The sequence below is a fragment of the Phaethon lepturus genome, unplaced genomic scaffold (genome assembly GCF_000687285.1).
Source record: "Phaethon lepturus isolate BGI_N335 unplaced genomic scaffold, ASM68728v1 scaffold24364, whole genome shotgun sequence".
Lineage (NCBI taxonomy): Eukaryota > Metazoa > Chordata > Aves > Phaethontiformes > Phaethontidae > Phaethon > Phaethon lepturus.
The window spans coordinates 18,174-38,020 of NW_010532922.1; the positions used below are offsets into that span (position 1 = coordinate 18,174).

Sequence of the window (19,847 nt, forward strand, 5' to 3'; positions counted from 1 at the left end):
AAAACCCAACCCATGCATCTGATAAAACTTAAGCACATGAAATAGATTAATAAATAAATGGCTGCGAAACAAGGAACTGAGTGATACAAAATAAGGCAGCAACATTTCCCAAAGAAACACTTCTGTATATCTAATTATCAAAAAAGTCAGTGGCATAAACTGATTTCTCAGTTGTGTAGACACATTCTGCTGTATAATGTACCTTACAAAAATATTGCCCATTCAATACAAGAATTTAAGTGTCTGCAGAACTAGAATATAAGAAAAATGGGGTGGGGGGAACTAAACTGTAATTCTGTAGCACATGGCAGAGTGAAATTAGGCAATTACATTCTGAAAGGTATGTCTCAGAACAGAATTGTTCAATACATAGGTCTCTACACATCCTTCCATTTCTAATATTGGAATTTTGTGAACATGCATGCCACGCTCAGTTGATTAAAGCAAGAAAAAAAGCCTTTGAAATTTGGCATTTGTCTCCCATGTTTCATGTTCAGTTAGACTGATGGTGATTTAGTAGTACCTTCCTCCATCTTAGCCTCTGCAGCAACTCTGTCTTTTCACCTTCTCGTATCACTTCACAATAAATGCACCTGTATTTTTCCTTATGTTGGACTAGGCACGGTATCTAGATCAAATGCTGTTGTAGTCCGAGCCACGGGCAACAAGAGCTGCTGCTGCTTCCCACTCCACTGTAAAGAAAGTAATTGTTCCAAAGAAGCCCACAGCCACCATGATCAGGAGTTGCCACTGCAGAAGGAAGTAGTTGCTGTAGAAGTATGCAACTGCAGCACAGATGGACTGAGGAGGAAAAAAAAACAAAAACACAACGTAAAAAGATTATCAGTGGAGATATCCAGGCTAGTATTACTATACAAGATTATCAAACCGACGTACACACAGTTTAATATGTAACTCTCAGTAGTATGCTTCTGTGTAAGATGTACAATCTTAAAACTTCATTATACCTCAACATATGTCTTGATGTGATATACAACAGATTTAGTTTTTACTTGTTATTTAAATAGTGTTCACTGTAGAAAATGAACACCAAATTCAAGTGTTTGTAGCATCGCAAATGCAATTCTCTGGTATTTGAAAACAGTCTGTCTAGAAACAACACTGCCAAGGCTTTAAGACAAAATCCAGAAAACTGTTTCCAGTTTTACAACATCACAAACTATTCTATATCAAAATAGCTACGGGCTTTGACAAGTGTTGCTTACTTGACATCTATGTTTTCAAGGGTAAAATTTTCATTTGAGCTGGTATAAAGAGCCTTTATATTCCATTTCTATCTCATATTCTTACATATCGCTGAGAATGATATAAAAATTAAGCCACGCACAAGAAAAAAAAAATCTTTTTGAAGCAAGCAGCTGTCATCTTTTAAACTAGACACACTCGGACCTCTGCTCCCAGCACTAGCTTGCTACTGGTATGACCATGCACGCTTTGCACCATCGTTTTCCTATCGATACCTCCGATCAACACAGACCTTGACCTGGAAAGTTCAGTACCAAATGAGATAAATGCCTGTGAGTGAAGTGATCCATCCAAAATACAGCAGTTGTATTGTATGAAGACTTTTCATCAAGTCTCCAGCTAGCATAGATGCATTTATTTTGGCATTCTGACAACTCAAGGACAGATAAACAACATTACCTAACTCTTCTGTCTGCATACCCACCTGATAACTCCTAGTGATACGATACAGCATCCACAAACTCTTCAACTAGTATTTACACAACTCATTTCCTTTTAACTTGCCCCCCTCTACCAAAGACTTCTTTGAGTAAACAAATTCAGTAAATGTTTATTTAAGTAAAATCCAAGTCTGGTTAACTGTACTAGCCTTTTGACTTTATACAATTCCCAACACTTCTAACTTCCCTCAAAACTTGTAAGTAATAGCAGTTGAACTATATAATCACACCAAGCTGTACAATCAAGCTACTCCCACCTAAAAACTTTTTCTTCTCCTGCAACAGATAAAAAAACCAGGCTGAAATCCGTGGCAGAAACAACATGATTTTCCCCAGCCCAATATTTCAATAGCATTCCAGCAGTCATACTTTCAAAAGGCTGTGTCATGTAATACCTGAACAAACTTAAAGATGGCAAAGGCAGGAGCACTGTCTTCTGAATACAGGAATCCTAAAATACTGAGGAGCTGGGTGTTAAAACAGCTGTCCCCCAAGCCCAACAGAAAGCTGCAGAATATGGCCACCTCTTTGCTGCAGGAGAAAGTGAATCAAATTTAAAAGCCGTTCAAACAGCTTACACATCTATAAACTATTTTTGGCAGACTTATTTGGAAACTGAGAATGGAAGAAAGTTATCAAACTTTAAATTTCACTGTAAAAGAACGGGGAACACATGGCTTGGCAAAAAGAACAGTTTCATCAGATTTTAATTTCTTAGTCTTTTAATGCTAAGACTTCTGTTATTGTTACCTGCAGTCAATTCTATATTGAGTTAGAACCACCAAGAGAACTTATTTTGGTTCTTGAAGTCACAAAGCCCACAAGGCAGTGATTAAAAGCTGAGACACACATGGCAAGTTCATAAAAACTGTAGGAATATTACAGAAATACCAATTCATATTGCAGAAAAATACTCCAGTTAAATAAAGAATAGTCACCTGCACAGGCACAAATGCTTAGAATTTGCAAGGTAGCAGCTGTGTCTGCACAAACTGACAACACTGTATTTTCCACACAAATTGGCAAAAATACACCGCAAAAGAAAGTTGCACTGATGAGATAAGAAAGCTCCCTCTATTCTTCCCCTAACACTGAGCAGTGTAAGAGACAGGCATAGCATGGCTCCAGTTAGATCAAGTGGACTTTGACAATGAATATTCAAAGACTTTGGAAACCTGTGCAACAGTGCAAGGCTGGTGCTCCGTGCTGCAGTAAAACTGAGCCAAACACTGTTTTAAAATATACTGAATTCCTGACACCTAGTACAATAGATGCTGGTCTCACTATTGTACTAGATATCAGGAATATCAGTTCTCAAGTGACAGAATTGCTGCCAAACATCCTCATGCTTTTTATTCTTATGCCATTTAAATTCCTAAATTGGGTGCACACTGGCAGAACATCTACCTTTAATAAAAACAGAATTCCTGAAAGCTTTTTCATGGAGTTAGTTCACTTCAGCGAAAAGCAGCTTCAAGGAATTTTCTGTCAGAGGAAAAAGCTGTTTGTTTATATACATCTTGAGTTATACCAGCCAAAGGAAAAAGTTTACATACCTTGGAATCATATAAGCAACATCATTTGTTCCTTGCATAGGCGCAATAGGTGCATCATTTGGCATGTTGAAAAAAATTAAATAAAAGGCTATGAAATGGACAACAATGCCTAGCATCACAACAGGGTTCCTGCCAAAGCGATTATTCTTGCTCAGTAAACCAAAGATTCCTCCACCTGCACGAGTGGAAAAGATTGGATAATTAAACAGAACTGAAGATGTAAAGAACAGAACCAAACTTAAAATATTGAAAAAAAGAAAATGCTGGAAACTGAAATTATAGACTTCGCCATATTGAATAACTGGAAGATTGACAGACATGAAAACAGTCCTTAAGGAGTGTGCCAGATCTGCCAGCCCCATTTGCAAGATGACATAACCTTCAGGTTGTTAGAGGTGTCTGAAATGTGGGCAGGAGATTCATCAGATGATTGCTGAGGAAGATACTTAAACTTTTTGCAAGTATTTTCCCAACAGCCACTGTTTCCTCCAGTACTGCAACAGTACTAAGTGAAAATGGATGACCTTGTGCTTAGCACTTTTAATTGCTAAAACATGCACCCCTCCATGGATCAAAGTTGCTAGTAAATAAAGACAGTGTTGTTTTTTGGTGTTCTTTTGGGTTGGTTTGTGTTTTGTTTTTTTGTGGGGGTTTTTTGTGGTTTTTTTGTTTGTTTGTGTTTTTTAAACACTGCAGGTCTTGCATTTAAACAAGAAAAATTTACTTAATGAACATTACCTGTATTCAATTTTATTCAAATACCAGATCTCAGTTAACAAAAGCTAACTTTAAGGAAATCTTTAGTGTAATACTTTAATAAATGTAAAATAGTTACATCATCACTTAAGAAATAACAAAAATATAAACAGAATACTATTTAAAAACAGAATATCAAAATGCTGAAAATACCTTAATAACATCATAGCCTAGTGTTTCTCTCACTCTAAGTCTTATGTATTTCTTTGTACTAACCCAAGAAGAATGCAAAATCTTAAGATTCATCGTCATTGGTATTTCACATTCTAGTCCACATTCTCTTTAAATGGTGTAACGTATACTTCACAGTGCAACAAGGAACCACATTGCCAATTTTATTTCTAGTATGGCATTTTTTGTTTACACAATCATTGCTGGAAGCTTGAAAGACACTATTCAGATAAATAAAAAAAAACCATTCTGTGTAACTACATCATCTTAATCTTTTTTTGTCTATAAGGTAGTAAATTTAGACTCACCTAAAATTTCTCCAACACCAATAAAAATACCAGAAAGACCAATAAGGCTTTTCTCTTCACTGCCAAACCTATTCACTGCACCAATACATGTTCCATATACTCCAGAAAAGAATGTTAATTCCAAGCCTTTGAAAGAAACCAAACAAAATTGATAGATCAACTCTTATGAAAGTTATGAAAAAATTCTTTATGTTTAAAGGCTGTTTCTCCCTAAGGTAGCTTTCAAATACATATATTTAAATGAGGTATGCATAATAGAAGCAAACAGGGAATTTTAAACTACCTAATTATGATATTCTCCCATGTCAGTTTATGAAAACTGTATTTGGAAAAACAGTGTCACTACTGTCACTTGCACTTAGGTTCAGTACTGCTTCTGTCAACACAACCCCTATATGCAGTTTAGATTTCTACTTTTCAAGAACTTTGGAATTTCATCCAAGTGAAAAGCACTATGTTAAACAACACTTAAAGTAACTGAAGAAATAAAGCACAATGTCAGTGTAAGACTCCACCCCCGCCAAAGTTATGGCATTCCTAAGAAAGTCCCAGCATCCCCAAATACTAATAAGGAGCTAAGATTCCTAAAACAGACTGCTTTTCTATACGTACATAATGAACTAAAACTCAGAAAGAACAGTGCCATTTGTTTAAAATGTTTCTTTCTTTCTATTGCCATTACCGTGAGGATAGGTAATATAGCTGAGTTCAACTGGCATGAGTATAAGCAACCAGTGCAAAAATATCAATTTCTTAATAAAAAGTATAGTTAAAGCAATGCAAAGAGTTATGCTTAGACAAAGAAAAACAGTTCAAAAATAAAACTGTTACTAATTCACTTCCTTTGTCTTTTGCTACTGCAAAAATACGGTACACCATATCCTGGTCTACCAGTAGCAGGCTACTTAACATGGTATATGAACTAAATATACCCCTCAAAAAGAGATGAACTTTGAGCAGTTGTAATAATCCACACATTAATTTAGGAAATAAAAGCTTTTGTTGGCCTTACAGGATTTTGTATTTTCCTACCTAAAGTAGCAATATTGGCCAAGAGCCACCAGATGGCAGCAGCTATTTTTTCCAAGCTGGACTGATTTTTTTTCCTGCTACTTCTAACACCAAATTTCAGATTAATCAGGCAAAAACCTGACTCACTCCCTTCCCTGGTTATCTTTCTTCACATTCCCACTGCACTAAACATCTAAGAGGAATTCAGGTAAGTTAATTTGAGTTAACACAACATTGGAGATGCTGTGAAGTAACTTGTAACTCAGATTAGTGGCTGGTGCAAGCTGAATTCACAGCTACTCCTGCTATTTCTCTACCAGAAGCTGACTGCAAACCTTGGCAGATGTTATGGCACTGTTCATAAGTTGTTCACATCTAAGTTTGTCTTTTCACCTACAAGGATTAACACAATTTTTCGTAATTGTGAACTCAGAGCTGAGGTTCTGAAGATATATCTGTTCTTTCTAACACTTAATTTGATAATAAACAGAACTACATCTGAAGCCAAATAAGGAGCAAGAAACCCCCCAAAAGGAGGGGTTTATCCCTTAACAGGTTTATCCCCTGTTAAAGGATCCCAGTAACATTTTGAACATTTTATAGTATTTTTGTGGAGGAATTCCTTTAGTACACGGCAAAAATAAATGTATTTTTCTTCTACAATTCATACCTTGGCTTAACAATGGCAGACCAGGTTTAACTAAACTTGCTAAAAAGAAAGAGAGCTCTATTTGCCACAGCAAACACTAATGACAAAAATAGTTGAAAATGGTTAAAAACTTTTTCCCCAAGTAGAACCAAGACTAAAATGAAGATTGTTAGTAGAGGGGGGGGCCCAACACTGAAAGTGTATTCTGCAAAAATAATTTTAATTCAAATGCAATGCAATTGCTTTACACAACCTACAACCTATTGATAGTGTAATGCCAAATCACATAAAAACCTATGTAAATTTTGCCTAACCCTCAATTTGGGTGACCCAGAACTGTACTGAACCAAGCATTACCGTATCTGTCAGTATTTGCAGATTCAGGTGCACCCCTCTTCCCATACAAAAATGCTTTCCAGAACACAGAAATGTCATTAAGTAACTCATTCAAAGTTAATTAACATATTCAAGTAATGTTTGCAGAGATACAGAATTGCACTCCTGCTCTGGGGTTAAATGCCCTGCCACTGCTACACAATTACACACTCTGCTTGCTTCATACCTGTATAGGCTGTTGTAACACTGAGAAGCATAATCTCTTTGGTGAAGCTCAGCTTTATGGATTTCTCTGTAAAGACAAAGTAATGGAAATTAATGTAACTTCTGATAACACTATTAGAGAATCTACACTTTCTTTTGCTCTTTGCTTAAAGCAAAAATAGGTTAAAGTTATGCAAACTGTGGCTTTATTACAGTAAAGAGAGTGCTAAACAAACCAACCCTGACTTGCCCTTTAAAAGAAATGCTGAGAGCTCAAACCCTTTTTTGTAAAAAATGCAAGGAGGGGAAAATATTAAAGAGGGGGTACACAGTTTTCAATTTGCAGACAATTTTCTGCTCATTGTATTTTTGCACTCTCTCTTAGTTCACGGAGACTGTGTCCTAAAAGGATAAATAAATTCTCAGTGAAGATCTCCACGTTCTCAAAACAAAATTAACAGTCATAGGCAGACCACATCAAACTTAAATGGAAACTGCAGATGCTCCCATTCAAAATCGTTGTTTTTAAGTGGTATAATTTAGCGACAAAATAAAACAACACATAACTTCTCCTTTATCCTGTTACATTAGTGATTTAAAAAAAAAAAACCAAAAAACCCACTGTCACACACTAGCTTTCCCAGGTGGTGACCTGTTCTTCTGGAGCTCATCTACAGAAGAAAGCTGTTGTCAAAGAGCTTGGATATGAAACTACATCAAGGAAGTACCCCTGACTATACTAGTACATAATTGAAATGAAGTCTACTTCACTTTCTTTGCTTGCAGTCAAGCTTTGTTTGTATGATACCATCACCTGAAAGGAGCACTTCTGAAGCACAGGCAGCCAGCTCACACCAATCACACACCAACAGTAATTTGACCACACATTAGTTCGGTGGTTCCCAAGATTTTCCAGTTGCAAGCCTTATTTTGGCTAGGCTCAAAATCGCAAATGCTCACATAGGCAACTGAATTCCTATCAGGCTCAAAACTCATCAGTCCTGTGTCTCTATGTGAACTGTCAGCTCTGGCCTGAAAACCATTGCCATCTGGCAGTCACTTTTCCAAGCAGGCCATACCTGATGGCATATATTTGAAGTGGAATAACTGAAATGCATTCTCAAAACCGTATTTGTTCACAATTTTTTGGTCTAACTGATTTGTACCAGATCACATTATCAGAATCATGGAGCGCTGGAAAGGACATGTCAGAATTTTTTGAAACCGCTCGTACTTACTGAAGGCAGCCACTGCTCTCGCCATTTTGTTTTGTGCAGACCTGGGTAAACAAATGCCTTTGTCAAAATGGAAACAGAATAATCACACTATTTCACTATGCTGGAAGGCAGTTTGGTTTTTCAGATTTCCTGTACATTTTCTAGCCCAGCATTATATACTGGAATATACTAATTTATTATTAAAAGTTTCTGAGAATCCAAACTACTAACTACAAAATTTATTTGCTTTCTGAGCTAATGAATGCCATTCAAACATAAACCTGCTTAACAGAGTCTTTCTTCTGAGCAGTTTTAGCTGTGAACATTTTTTCACTGGCATGCTTAGTGATGTTTTTGTAACATTTTCACTGTTTTTTTAGATAAAGCAAAAATATTTAAACTGATGCCTCAGGCAAAACTGTACCTGTGTACTTACACACTTCTAATGTATTTAAATATATATGTATGTCACCCTGATAGAGAAGATACAAAAACCATGTTTCAGTATGTAAAAAATAACCTATAAAAAGGGGGTAATTTCTGCTTGTTCCAGCCTTTAAACTGGGCCGATGAGGGAAAGACATACTACAAAAGGCAGGTACATGCTTAAAAATAATCAGTGAAGAAGAGCTAAATGGTATCTTTCCAAAGGCACTTACTCATTAATGGAAAAACTTGATGTGCAGTACTGCCCTCCACCCTTGAGAATGTCATATAAAGAACATTAATTTCGCTTGTTAAGGTACAGACACTTTTCTATTAAATCTATAGATTCTACATGTTGTTCATAACATTCATGTTTCCAGTGCAGAGGGGAAAGTGAATGCAGGATGTTCCATCGAGGAGCAGGAGCACAAACGAGTATATGTGACAACATGTTATTGCCATAAGCACTTACGAGCTGTCCCCCAAGATTTCATTAGCAGAATCTTCCTCCCCTGGAGCTTTTGTGTCCTCTTGCTTCCTAATCAGAAAGAACAGAACTGTGCCCACAAGACTGATAACAGTCAGAGCAATGAAGACAGTTCTACGATCACTCCCTGTGGAAAAACAAACAAGAGTCATAACCAGATGTGCAAAAGCAATTAAAACCAATTCAACCACCTTCAAAGAACTAATACAGACATACTAAGTAAGTGTTTAAAATGCATACGGATTTTCTAACTTACCTTTCATGTGGAGCAAAAGGTACGCAGCTGCTGGCAAATTCCTGTCTCAGTTTTATGATGCCAATAAAAAAAATGGCATATTTAAAGAGTGTCACTCGCATTTTCTGCCATGCAAAAGCTATGACCAAGGAGGAGCCAATTAACAAAGGAAGTGCATAAAATATTAGCAGAAGAAATCAAGACATATAATTCAGAGCGGATATAGCAAACAATCCCAAAACACTTCAAGTTTCTAAAAGAAAAAAAAAAAGTTCTATACCAGCATCAGAAATATCAGTGCTATAACATCATAAACTGGTAGGCTTGTAAACTACAAGGCCTTAAAACCACTGAAACCTCAGTAACTGACACAGCACACAACACACAGCTGGAGGAAGACAGTTGCTGCCCGATGCACCAAGCTCTGCTGCACTAACCAACTTGTTCGGCATGGGCAAGTCTGTAACACAGAAATCACTCCCATTTACAAATATTAAGCAGGGAAAAATAGCCAAGAAACAGCTAATAGTTGAGACTGAACTAGTGTAGGATTCTGAAGATATTGTATGTGCTTGTATTTACCTCCCCTTTAGCTTAAAGGTAAATGTAAAATTGTTCTACATCAATTAAAAATAACCTGTGTATGATTACAGATCAAAAAAAGAGTATGTGCTTCACCTCAAAATGCCTGTAATATTTATATAGGTAGTGAAGGAGGAATTGATTTTTAAATGCTGTTAAATCTTCTGATATCAATATTTTTTAAGAAAGAGGAGTCTCAATTTAAAGATGGAGGAAAATGCAACAGCAGAATTCCCTTACAGTTAGTTGCTCTATTCTGTGGTTAGCAAGAGCACTGAAATTTAGAATGCACAGAATTTCAGGCCCACCAGGTTCAAAATACTTTCAATAACATTTAAACCTTTGTGTTAAAAGGTGAGGGAATGTGGAATATGACCTTTAAAAATTAACCTGTGCTGTGCTACCAAGCCTGTGGCTGTGGAGAACCTGAAAAGATGGATCTAACAGAAGCATGAAGTGAACTATTCATCTCAAGAGGGCAGTATTTCTGAAGCCTGGTAATTATCATTTAAACATCAAGATCTGATTCCTGATTGCCTAGAGCAGAAGTATCCTCATCTTCTAAATGTTAAAAGAATGACCATTCTAGTAGATATTTTACTTTAAGACTACAGTAAGGAAAACTCTCACCGTCATTACAGAACAGAACAATCAGCCCTATTTGTTTACAAAAGGTTGTTTTTCCAGCAATGCTCGTTTTTTATAATTAAAATACTAGATTTTGCTCTATTTTCATCATTGTAGTTATTTAGTTGATACCCTCACCTACCTTGCCTAAACAGTTGCCAGAAATCTCTGCTTTAAAACCAGTCTCAACCACTATCCAGCTTCTTTCTGCTTTTCCAGCAGCTACTCCTGCTCTTTACCAGTCTAGCACAACGTCACATGACAAAACTATAGTATTAATTACAATCCCATCAAGAAGTTTGTCTTCATAAACTATGCCAAGAAAGGAAGACCAAGTTCTTTACACACTCTGCCAGCAACGCTGGCAGTTTAAGCAGCAGCAGCCCACTCTCAGTCCAGCTGCGCATCTCAGCCTCTTGACAAGTAACGTCTTGCTACATTACTATGTGCCAGCATAACAATTAGTGCAGCCATGAAGTGAGCTGGGATGGTTTTCCTTTCTTCTCCTTTATTTCATGGGTTAATAAGTCTCCAATCTGATTTACTAGGACAGTCTACACTAGGAACTTACTTTGGAACTGAACAGCATGTATATTAAACATACAGCCATTCCAGAATATCTTTCCCCCAAAATATGCGTATTTTGGCATAAGTGTGCCTGCACAGGGAAAAATCCCAGAGCAGCTTTTGGGGAAAACCTTATTCTAAACTAGCATTCTGAAGAATTTCATAGACAATATCCAAAAAGGTGGCACTCAAAGTGCATTGCATGCAGGAAAACAACATACATAATGCAAGGGCCACGAGTACCATGGAACACAATCAAAAACATACTCCAAAAATAGTCTATCTAAAAATAAATTGGAAAAATAGTGTCTGCTGTTGTCTAAGTTTCTTGCCACTTTCCAGTTCATCTGCTTATTCGTGCTACCATACTTTAAAGGATGACCTCCCATATAAACAAGCAATACCCACCTGATATGTGAGTTTTTCCTTGCCAAGCGAAGTATATATAGAGGTTTCCAAAAAACAAGCTGTAAACAGAAGGAACAAAGGTGAACAGCACTTTTTGCAGTAAGACTAAGGTTGTACATCACAGTAGTGCTACTCTATGCAAATATAGTACTGTGCAATTGTGAAAGAGATACAGACACTAGTCACTCTCCACGCAAACTGCTTAGTCTATATAAAACTTCAACACAGTAGAGGACTCTTCCCCCTAATGCTGGCTATTCATTTTCAGCAATCAAGATAAAAGGTGGTAGCAAAAACGAGGAATTACGCATCTAAGTTGCCCCTCTGATTTTGGAAGGGTGTGGGTTAGAAAGTTGACATATTTATGGAGATAATTTTGTAAAATTTCCTTAGAAGAGTCATGTATCTCATCTGAAGTATTGGCCCAGCAATGCTAAATTGGTTAACAGCTCAAGAGAAATTCTGCATTCGTACCTACAGTTTCCTGAAATACAGTAACTCTGAACGGATAGCGATTTTACTCCCTGTAAAACAAAGGATTACTTGGGTTTGTGGAAATCTACTACTCTGATAATCTGGAACTTAAGCAACACACAAGAAGTATGCCACTAGGTCAGACTGATGTTCTACTAATCCAGCATTCTATCCCCACAACAGCATTAGCAATGCCATCTAGTGCAGGCTCACCAGCCGAAGCACTTTCTGCAATTCATTCCCCTCATTACCTCCCAATATCCAGAATTGTTGTATCTGGGGTGGTAAATGGTATCTCTCTTCAGGAAGCATTTGTGGATCTGTTGACAATTAATTTGTTTGATCCCTTTTTGATATTGCTGACACCATCCAACTCCACACCCTACTGTGGCAGCAAGTTCCAGAAGTTTAATCATCCATTGCGTAAAGAAGCACTTTATCTGTTTCAAACCAACTCTCTTCTAGTCTCACTAAGTGATCCAAGTTCTAGTACAGCAGCATTTGGCGAGCAGCAGTTCTACTTTCAGCTCACCCGCTGCCTTCATGTTTGAGTAACCTAACAGTATAATCCTTCTTAGACACTTTTTCTCCAAAGGAAAGAGTCCCAGCATTTTTAGTCTCTCTTCAAGTCAGCTGCTCTACCTTCTTGCACATTTTTGTTATTTTTCCCTATACCCTAATTACATTACACTCTCCCAAGAGGCATAAACCACAGCCACACAAAACAGTCAATGGCAGCAACGCAGCATCCACTACCTTGTTCTTGCTACCTCTCTTGATGCCGAGCCTTTTGTTGACTTTTTTGGTTGATGCAGCACTCGAAGCTTAGTACCAGAGAACCATCAACAAGATCTCCTTTCTGACTGCTGACTGCCAGGTCCACCTTTAGTATCTTCACTTCCAACTTGTCAGTGAGCAGCAAGGACTGGCTGCTCCCTCAGGCAATGAGGGCTAAGAGTCAAGGGGGCTAACACATCCAGCAAGAGAAGGTGCCTCATCAGCTAGAGCTCAGCCCCACAGTACTCAAGCGAGGCAAGTAGGGCAGACTCAAAGATTGTAGGCAGGGTTGACCAAGAGTCCAGACCATCATGCAAGTTTGTGTTCATGAGGCAGATCTGAAATCAAGCCAGGAAGTCAGTCCACAGGCCAGAATCAGGTCTGGTGATTGCCACACAGGTCCACAGTGACAAGGCAGAACAAAGTCAAGGTAGAAAGTCAGTCTAGGTGGAGGGGTCTAGGCCACCACGATCCACAGCCAGGTATAAGCATAGCAGAAACTGAGCTGAAGAGCAGTACCACTCCAATACAGCTCCAGAGAAACTAAGTGCCAGAGCTGAGTTTAAACAGGGCTTCTGGGCCCATGGGCAGATGGGAAGGGTGTGGTGGAGGTCCCAGGTGAGATTTTTCAGGACCATCAGGACTTATTAGTGCACTCAGGATCCTGACACAAATTAGCACAGCCCTCCACAATCAACAAGATTTCTGTTACATATGTCACATGCTCCCCTAACAGAAATGTATCTTTTTGGTATGTCTAAAGTAGAGGCTTGCGATATCTAACTTTCGTTCATTGTTCTATAATGCACAACAGCAATAGAACTGTTGCTTCTAGCCTTCCCTCCCACTTCACTAACTGCAAGGTACTAGTGGAATATTTTTGATGCAGTCTCCCACTTATCAAAAAATGTAAAAAGTAGAATGTGTACACAACCAAAAAAAAGGTTAAAAATAAAGCTTACCTGGACTGCAAGAGTGCCCAAAATACTCCACTGTTCCTTCCAATGGTGTTTTCATCAGAATTTACAGTCAAGCAATTTCCCTGTGCCGTCCAGAGTACTGAAATATACAGAATACATTGCTCAGGAAACAAAAATATTTTAGGAGTATATTCAAGTGCACCAAAGAATAGTAAGCAGAGTAAGAGCAATGCTTACCAGCAGCCGCAATGCCAATAAAAACAGAAGCAGTGTAGAAAGCCCATGTAGCAGGCTGGATAAAAACTGCAATGTATAGGCTAGAATAGAACAGATCAGTTTATTGAATATAGACTTAAAGCGGATAATGCTCTTTAGCAATCAGATATCTCACTTAGCTTCTTCTAAATCAGCTACTCTCTCCAAAATGATGTTGGAAAATAGTTTAGGTCACATGTGAAAAAAGGTAATCTGTTTACTCCACTAAGCATGTAGAATTTTTCTTTTTTACATTGTCATTAATCTGAGACCACACAGCCAGCAAAGTCTGGAAATCCTGTGGAAAAAAATACACTCTGCAGTTAACACATCTACTGATACAGACAGTATCTCTGCAAGATGCCTTCCTCAGCCAGTACAATTTCATGTATGGCATGGTAACCTTAGGCGTGAAAAAATGAAAGATTTCAAAGGAAGCAGACAAAAATTCAAAATTAATACTTACCTATAAAATATGCCACTAACAACCATGGAGAGTTGAGGTCCTACTATTGCAACCACTGAAGGCGATATAAGATTTGATGCAGAGAATACCCCATAAATAATGGACATGCTACATAAACAAACAATAAAGATGATTAAGTACTTAAAATTAACTATAGGGTATGAGTGCAACTGATCTAAGAATGTTTGGTCAATTCCAAAATATCAAGTTAAGTACATATGTAACTTAAGTAACTGCATAACTTTAATGGTCAAATATTTCCTTCTGTTATCTTATCCCATTGCACTCTGTATGGGAATACAGGAGCGCACACTGTTTCTTAGATTGCTGAATAGAGTCCCAAACTATTGCAGGCAAGTACGTCTTGTAATGTACAACACACATTTGTCAAACCAGGCCTTAACAATAGTTACTGTATTTTGTGCCCAGTACTTTTAGAGAATGTTCCAGATCCTCATTTGTCTATCAGTGAGGTTTTCATTTTCTGCCAAATATACCACAAATTTTATAGATATATTTTGTGCCAGTTGTATTTTTAGTTTAAATTAAGATAGTAAACCCTTCAAAGCAGCAACCAGGTTTTCCTGTATGACAGATTATTTTGGTTTACAAAAGGTCCCTGATCATGCTTGGTGAGTTTGGCTATGCCAGTGCAATGAACAAACAGAATGGCTTTTCATGGTTTTGCTGTTTGTCTGACTGCTCCTTTCACATTTATGTTGCAGTATTTCCTGGAAGTTGATCCACATCACCTATCCTACACACAGAGAGGTGTACAAGGGCAAACAACCAGGGCCTTAGTTAGCAGTTTTATTTATTTTAAAACGTCCACTTCATCTCGTAAGATAAAATGCTGAGAATGTGATGACTGTATGGTGTTTCTTCTCCCTATAGAGAAAACATGCAAAGCAAATACGTAGTTCAACTAGAAATAATTCAGAGTAGAACTAGAGTGAATGTGAGAAGCCTATGATTTAAACTGCTTTAAGTATGTTAACATATTGTGAAGTCAGCAGAACACTACTATCTCTTCAGAGTATATCTCTACCAGGTGGAATGATAACTAGCTTCACCCTCCAAGGAGCAAAGTAACAAGATCTGTGTAAATTACCTTGTGTAGCCACTGCCATGAAAATCAGTGTTGTTTAAATTTGTGATAACAGTTTGCTGTGAGGAGAAAATCATACATTGTAATATGTTAGAATATATCTTGTAGTTTGAGAACACTTGCATCTGCTTGAAGTCAGTATCAAACATTAGAATTGATTATTAATAGACTCTACAAAGTACTTAATTTAAAGTATTAATTACAACTCATAACACCTCCACGATGAAGGTGAAGGCGATATTTGGCAGGGAAACACCTATGTTTGAAGCAGTAATTAGTCGTTTAGGATTACATTATGATTTCATCAGAGACCTTAAAATATTTCACAAAACTTTTGTTTCACTAAACACCTGTCTTAGGTAGATATGTATTACTATCTTAATTTAAAAAGTGGGGAAAAAAGGAGAAGTTTCAAAATACTCTTAATTTGACCTAACTATATGAGCTTCTGATAAGAGTTTCCGTTCTTTTCGGCCTCCCGTTATTTCCCTGTTCCTTTTTTTCCCTTGAATCAGCTTTAATGATCATGAGACCATGTAATTAGTTGGGTTTGAGGGCAGATCTGATTGAAACTCACTTGTAATTACTTTAATGACAATAAATTACATGATTGCATGATCACTAGGTCCAATTCAGTGAGGTGCTGTGAATTCATTGCAGAACTTCTAAGAGCACACGGCTATACTTATGTACTCCTAAGTACAGTATCATGCTGCACTATGACTTTTACAAAAACTATTCTAAGTAGTTATTTCTTTAATGCAGTGAAGGACATTTGCATATCTGAACCCAAAAAGGATACTCCTTGCATGCAAGAAGAGAGAAGCTGCAAGACATATGTTGAAATCTAACTGTCTTTCAGGCATATAACTAATATTGAAAGCAATGTCAGCCACTCAGTAAGTTAGAGGATCTGGGCTAAGTATGTCAGCAGCAGGTTTCTAAAAATTTAAGTAGTAAGAGTGCAATCTGCTTTTAATAGTAAATTTGGATTACATTATGCCCAATTGTGCTTCAGCATGCAAAGGGATACACAATACTAAAGCAGTAAATTACTTATTCAGATGGAAGGTGACTTGGCAGTTCTAGCAATTGTGGAAGTCTGACTACTTGTCAGATGTTATCCTCATACTCCCCCTCAATGTCTTGTTTGTTAGATCAGAAAAATGTTACATAAGGAAAAACACTCTAGGAAAAACTAGGGGCATGGTTAATAATAACAACTTAGGCAAATATTTTGAGAGGGACTACATAGAATAATCAGAAATATGGCAGGTCCAGTGTAATTCAATTGTTAATATCTCAAGTGTCAAAACAGACACTATTTTAAAGTTCAAACATTTGATAACATTCATTAATTTTCTACTTTCTAAGCAATGAGGTAGTTACATATGTAGCTATGCTTTCTTAAAGAAATAAACTGCTTAATTATCCAGTTAACCAACTTAATTTAGTTAACACTAAACCAAAAGAAAGGAGACAAAATATCAAGGTGTCTTGCACATTAAAAATATCCTAAGTAAAGCAACTCTCACACTAGAGTACATAAAAGACAAGAAAGGATTAATAACTGTGATAGAGATGTGGCATGTTTTGAAATTCACACCTACCGCAATATTTCCACATGTTTGGAAAGCAGTGAATATAAACATAAATGAGACTCCCAGAATAATTATGTTGAAAAGTTTTTTTGATTCAGGAGACATCTTGTCTTTTCTTGCCAAGTCCTCAGCTTCAGTCTGGAAAAGCTCTATTTTCTTTTAAAAGTTTCCTCTTAATCTCTATTAAAAGCAAACAAGCAAAAAGAATAAAACAAAAAAAGAAAGCTTCAAAAATGACAATTACTTAGGGCTACTTAGTAGCTGCTAGGACATAACCATCAACTACTCAAAAAATCTGGTAACCCTCTTAAATAATGTACAGCAAAATCTGTAACTTGAAAAAGAAAAAAACAAAGAAAGGTCTGGTATGAAAGGTAAAGATCAAGATTCTCTCTACCTTTTCCCATGAAGTTAGCAGGGCAGACTGCAGTATGTTACTTCTTCATGACATCTCTTTCCCCCCAACAAAGCAGTTTTCCAGAGACCGAGCTAGTTAATCAGCTCAGTGTCTTGCCATTGTTCTAAATCAGACTTCTGGTCCAAAGCCTTTAAATCACCTGACGAAGGAAAGATGAGACATTCGTACACAGGAGTCATTTCCATGCATGCTGGACAGGAAGTAAGGAACATTTCACAATCTAGATCAGCTGACCCAGCCTAGAAAGCCCTTGTGCACTATGGGAAATGCAGTTTTACATAAGTTTTCTACTTAAAAGGGTAGAAGTCTCCTAATCCTTAAAATAAAAAGATTGGTACTAGTTTTTAAGCATTATAACCTCCATCCACTAAATAAATACCCAGCAAAATAAAAAAAGTCTTAGAAAGGTGTCTAAGAAAACTGTCTAATTAGCTGAATTGAAACACACACCAAGTCCTTCCAAAAGGAAAACAATTCCCACCTGGGAGAAACTGTATACCTCAGTGCTACCAACACACATGCCCTGCACAGTGCTTCTGCCTTTCGCTGTCTCAGTGACTCGAGAGAGGAAAGAGGCTTCATAATCTTTCACTGTTTTGTCTCGAGGAACAAGGTTTGTTTTTAGCAATTACACACTCTTAATATTTTACTTCACAGTATTTTTTAAATAATAAATTTAAGATCAATTGATCTTTAAGTTTTTAAGATCTCTGTTAAAATGTCAGCAAAATGGAACCAGAAGATCACACATCTTTTATTGATTATTTTACCGTTACTATCTTCTGACTGTTCTGTTGGGCCTCCAAGTCAGGATCGGAGCATTCAGCTACATCAGCTCCACTTAACTGCTGGCCAAAGAAGAAGGGAAGGAAATGCAGGATTGAAGTAAATGACCAATCACCAAATTTTACCTCCACTATCTCCAGTAAAGGACTTAGATAAAATCTGCATCCCAGCTATCTTATTTTAATTCCTGAGTTGTATTTTCTAAAAAAAATGTAGGGCTTTATCCAACAGTATTTATTCTTTACTTGTGGGAGATAGTCAGTAAGATTGTTCCAAGGGTACTTTACAAAGATCCAATTAGAATATCAAGGCAGTATTTTAACAAAAGCAAAACTCTCTTCTTTGTTTTCTACATTATAAGTTTACAGTAACAGATTTTAAGATCCTCTAGGCATTGAGTCCCACTCACACCTTCTTCCCCTTGTGCTAGCATAAGCACTCATCTAGCTGCACAGCAAACTGGGCTGGTGTGCTAGACCACTTCTCTTGGTAGCAGCATGTGTCAATTTGAAGTGATTGTAAAACTAGTGAATAAGGGACACAGGAAACTTCCTCTATCATTTTAAAGATAAACTTCAGATTTCTCCTTAGAGAAAGGGTTTCAGCAGATGAGTCAGAGAAGTTTTAATCAAAATCCTCCAGGAACAAATAATGAACAATATAGCATGAAGCAATATAAAATGTACAGTAGTAGCTTATGTGTTTTCTTAAGTCTTTTATAGCAGGAAACTAACTGTCGCTTCCAGGTTTGTATTGATGTCATTGCTTATTTTTCTACTTCTTCAGTACAAAAAATATTAAACACGATTACACTAAGGATTTAAATTCCAATACCAAATTTGCTTTCTCCTATCACTACTGTCATTGCACTAAACAAATCAGTAGAGAACTGTCTCTTTTTTGTTTCTATTGTTTTTTTAACATAGCATTACAAAACAGATGGGTAGAAACATTTATCATTGTTGTAATACAAGAATTGACTATTATAGTTCATACTCGGAGCTCGGGCATTTTACTGAGCGCCTGAAACGACACAGCAACAACTTCTGGGGTGAGGGAGCAGCTTTCACCAAGCCCCCCGGACAAAACTCTGGAAATCTGCTTGTCGTCCTTACACAAGGGCCATGCTAATCCTCATCCTTGTTCCCATTTTACCAGACATGCTGCTAAAGCATGAACTTGCAGAGAGGGCTGGGTGGAAAGGAGGATTTCTGACGTTTCCCCGCTCGGCCCACAGCTCTCTCACAGGCACCGATGCAGCCGGTGGAGATCGCCTCGCCAGCGGCGTGCGGGCTGAAGGCTGCCTACACGGCTCTGCCCCCGCACCACAGCGCGCATCTACCGCGGCGCGTCCACAGCTGCACGCACCGAGCCGGCCTCACCAGGCACCACTGCTGGCAGGAGGTGAAGTAGACCAGCCAAGCGCCCACGCCGGCCTGCCAGGCCCCCTCACTGCGGAGACCGGGGATCGCACCCGCCTGCAGCGGGAACAGGAGAGGCACAGAGCTCCCCCGGCAACTGCCCCGGAAAGAAGCGCCCTCGCCTGCCTCACCCTCACAACGCTGTCCCATCCCCATCCGCCATTTTAAACTGTCACCTCCCGCTCCCCCGCCCGCGCGAGAGGCGCTCCCCATCGTCAGCGCAGTTTTTTTTCACGCGGCGGGGGTTTCCCGCCCCTCCTCCCCCTAGCAAAGACAGGCTTCGTCTTATTTCCGTTTTTTTACCGTTTTCGGCACACATTGTTCAAAATTTCCCCGCCTCCGCCGAGTCCTTCCGCACGACGGAGACGCCTTAAC

At 38.1% G+C, this 19,847-nt stretch overlaps 1 protein-coding gene across 3 annotated transcripts; it reads right to left on the reverse strand.

The window, feature by feature from the left end:
* Window positions 1-623: 623 nt before the first annotated feature.
* On the reverse strand, window positions 624-16,997 carry MFSD11 (major facilitator superfamily domain containing 11). 3 transcript variants are annotated; one of them, XM_010285024.1, is made up of 14 exons: window positions 16,857-16,952; window positions 15,250-15,305; window positions 14,139-14,246; window positions 13,655-13,734; window positions 13,460-13,556; window positions 11,247-11,305; window positions 8,813-8,954; window positions 8,205-8,213; window positions 7,936-7,976; window positions 6,720-6,785; window positions 4,498-4,623; window positions 3,263-3,437; window positions 2,102-2,237; window positions 634-801 (listed from the first exon to the last, which is right to left on the reverse strand). In XM_010285024.1, exons 1-14 carry the CDS (start codon window positions 16,950-16,952, stop codon window positions 634-636), a joined length of 1,359 nt encoding a protein of 452 aa, XP_010283326.1. The 3 variants fall into 3 exon arrangements, with proteins under 3 accessions (XP_010283328.1, XP_010283326.1, XP_010283327.1); XM_010285026.1 differs by lacking the exon at window positions 8,205-8,213 and having other exon boundaries at window positions 624-801; window positions 16,857-16,997; XM_010285025.1 differs by lacking the exon at window positions 8,205-8,213 and having other exon boundaries at window positions 7,936-7,996; window positions 8,830-8,954.
* Between the last annotated feature and the right edge of the window lie 2,850 nt (window positions 16,998-19,847).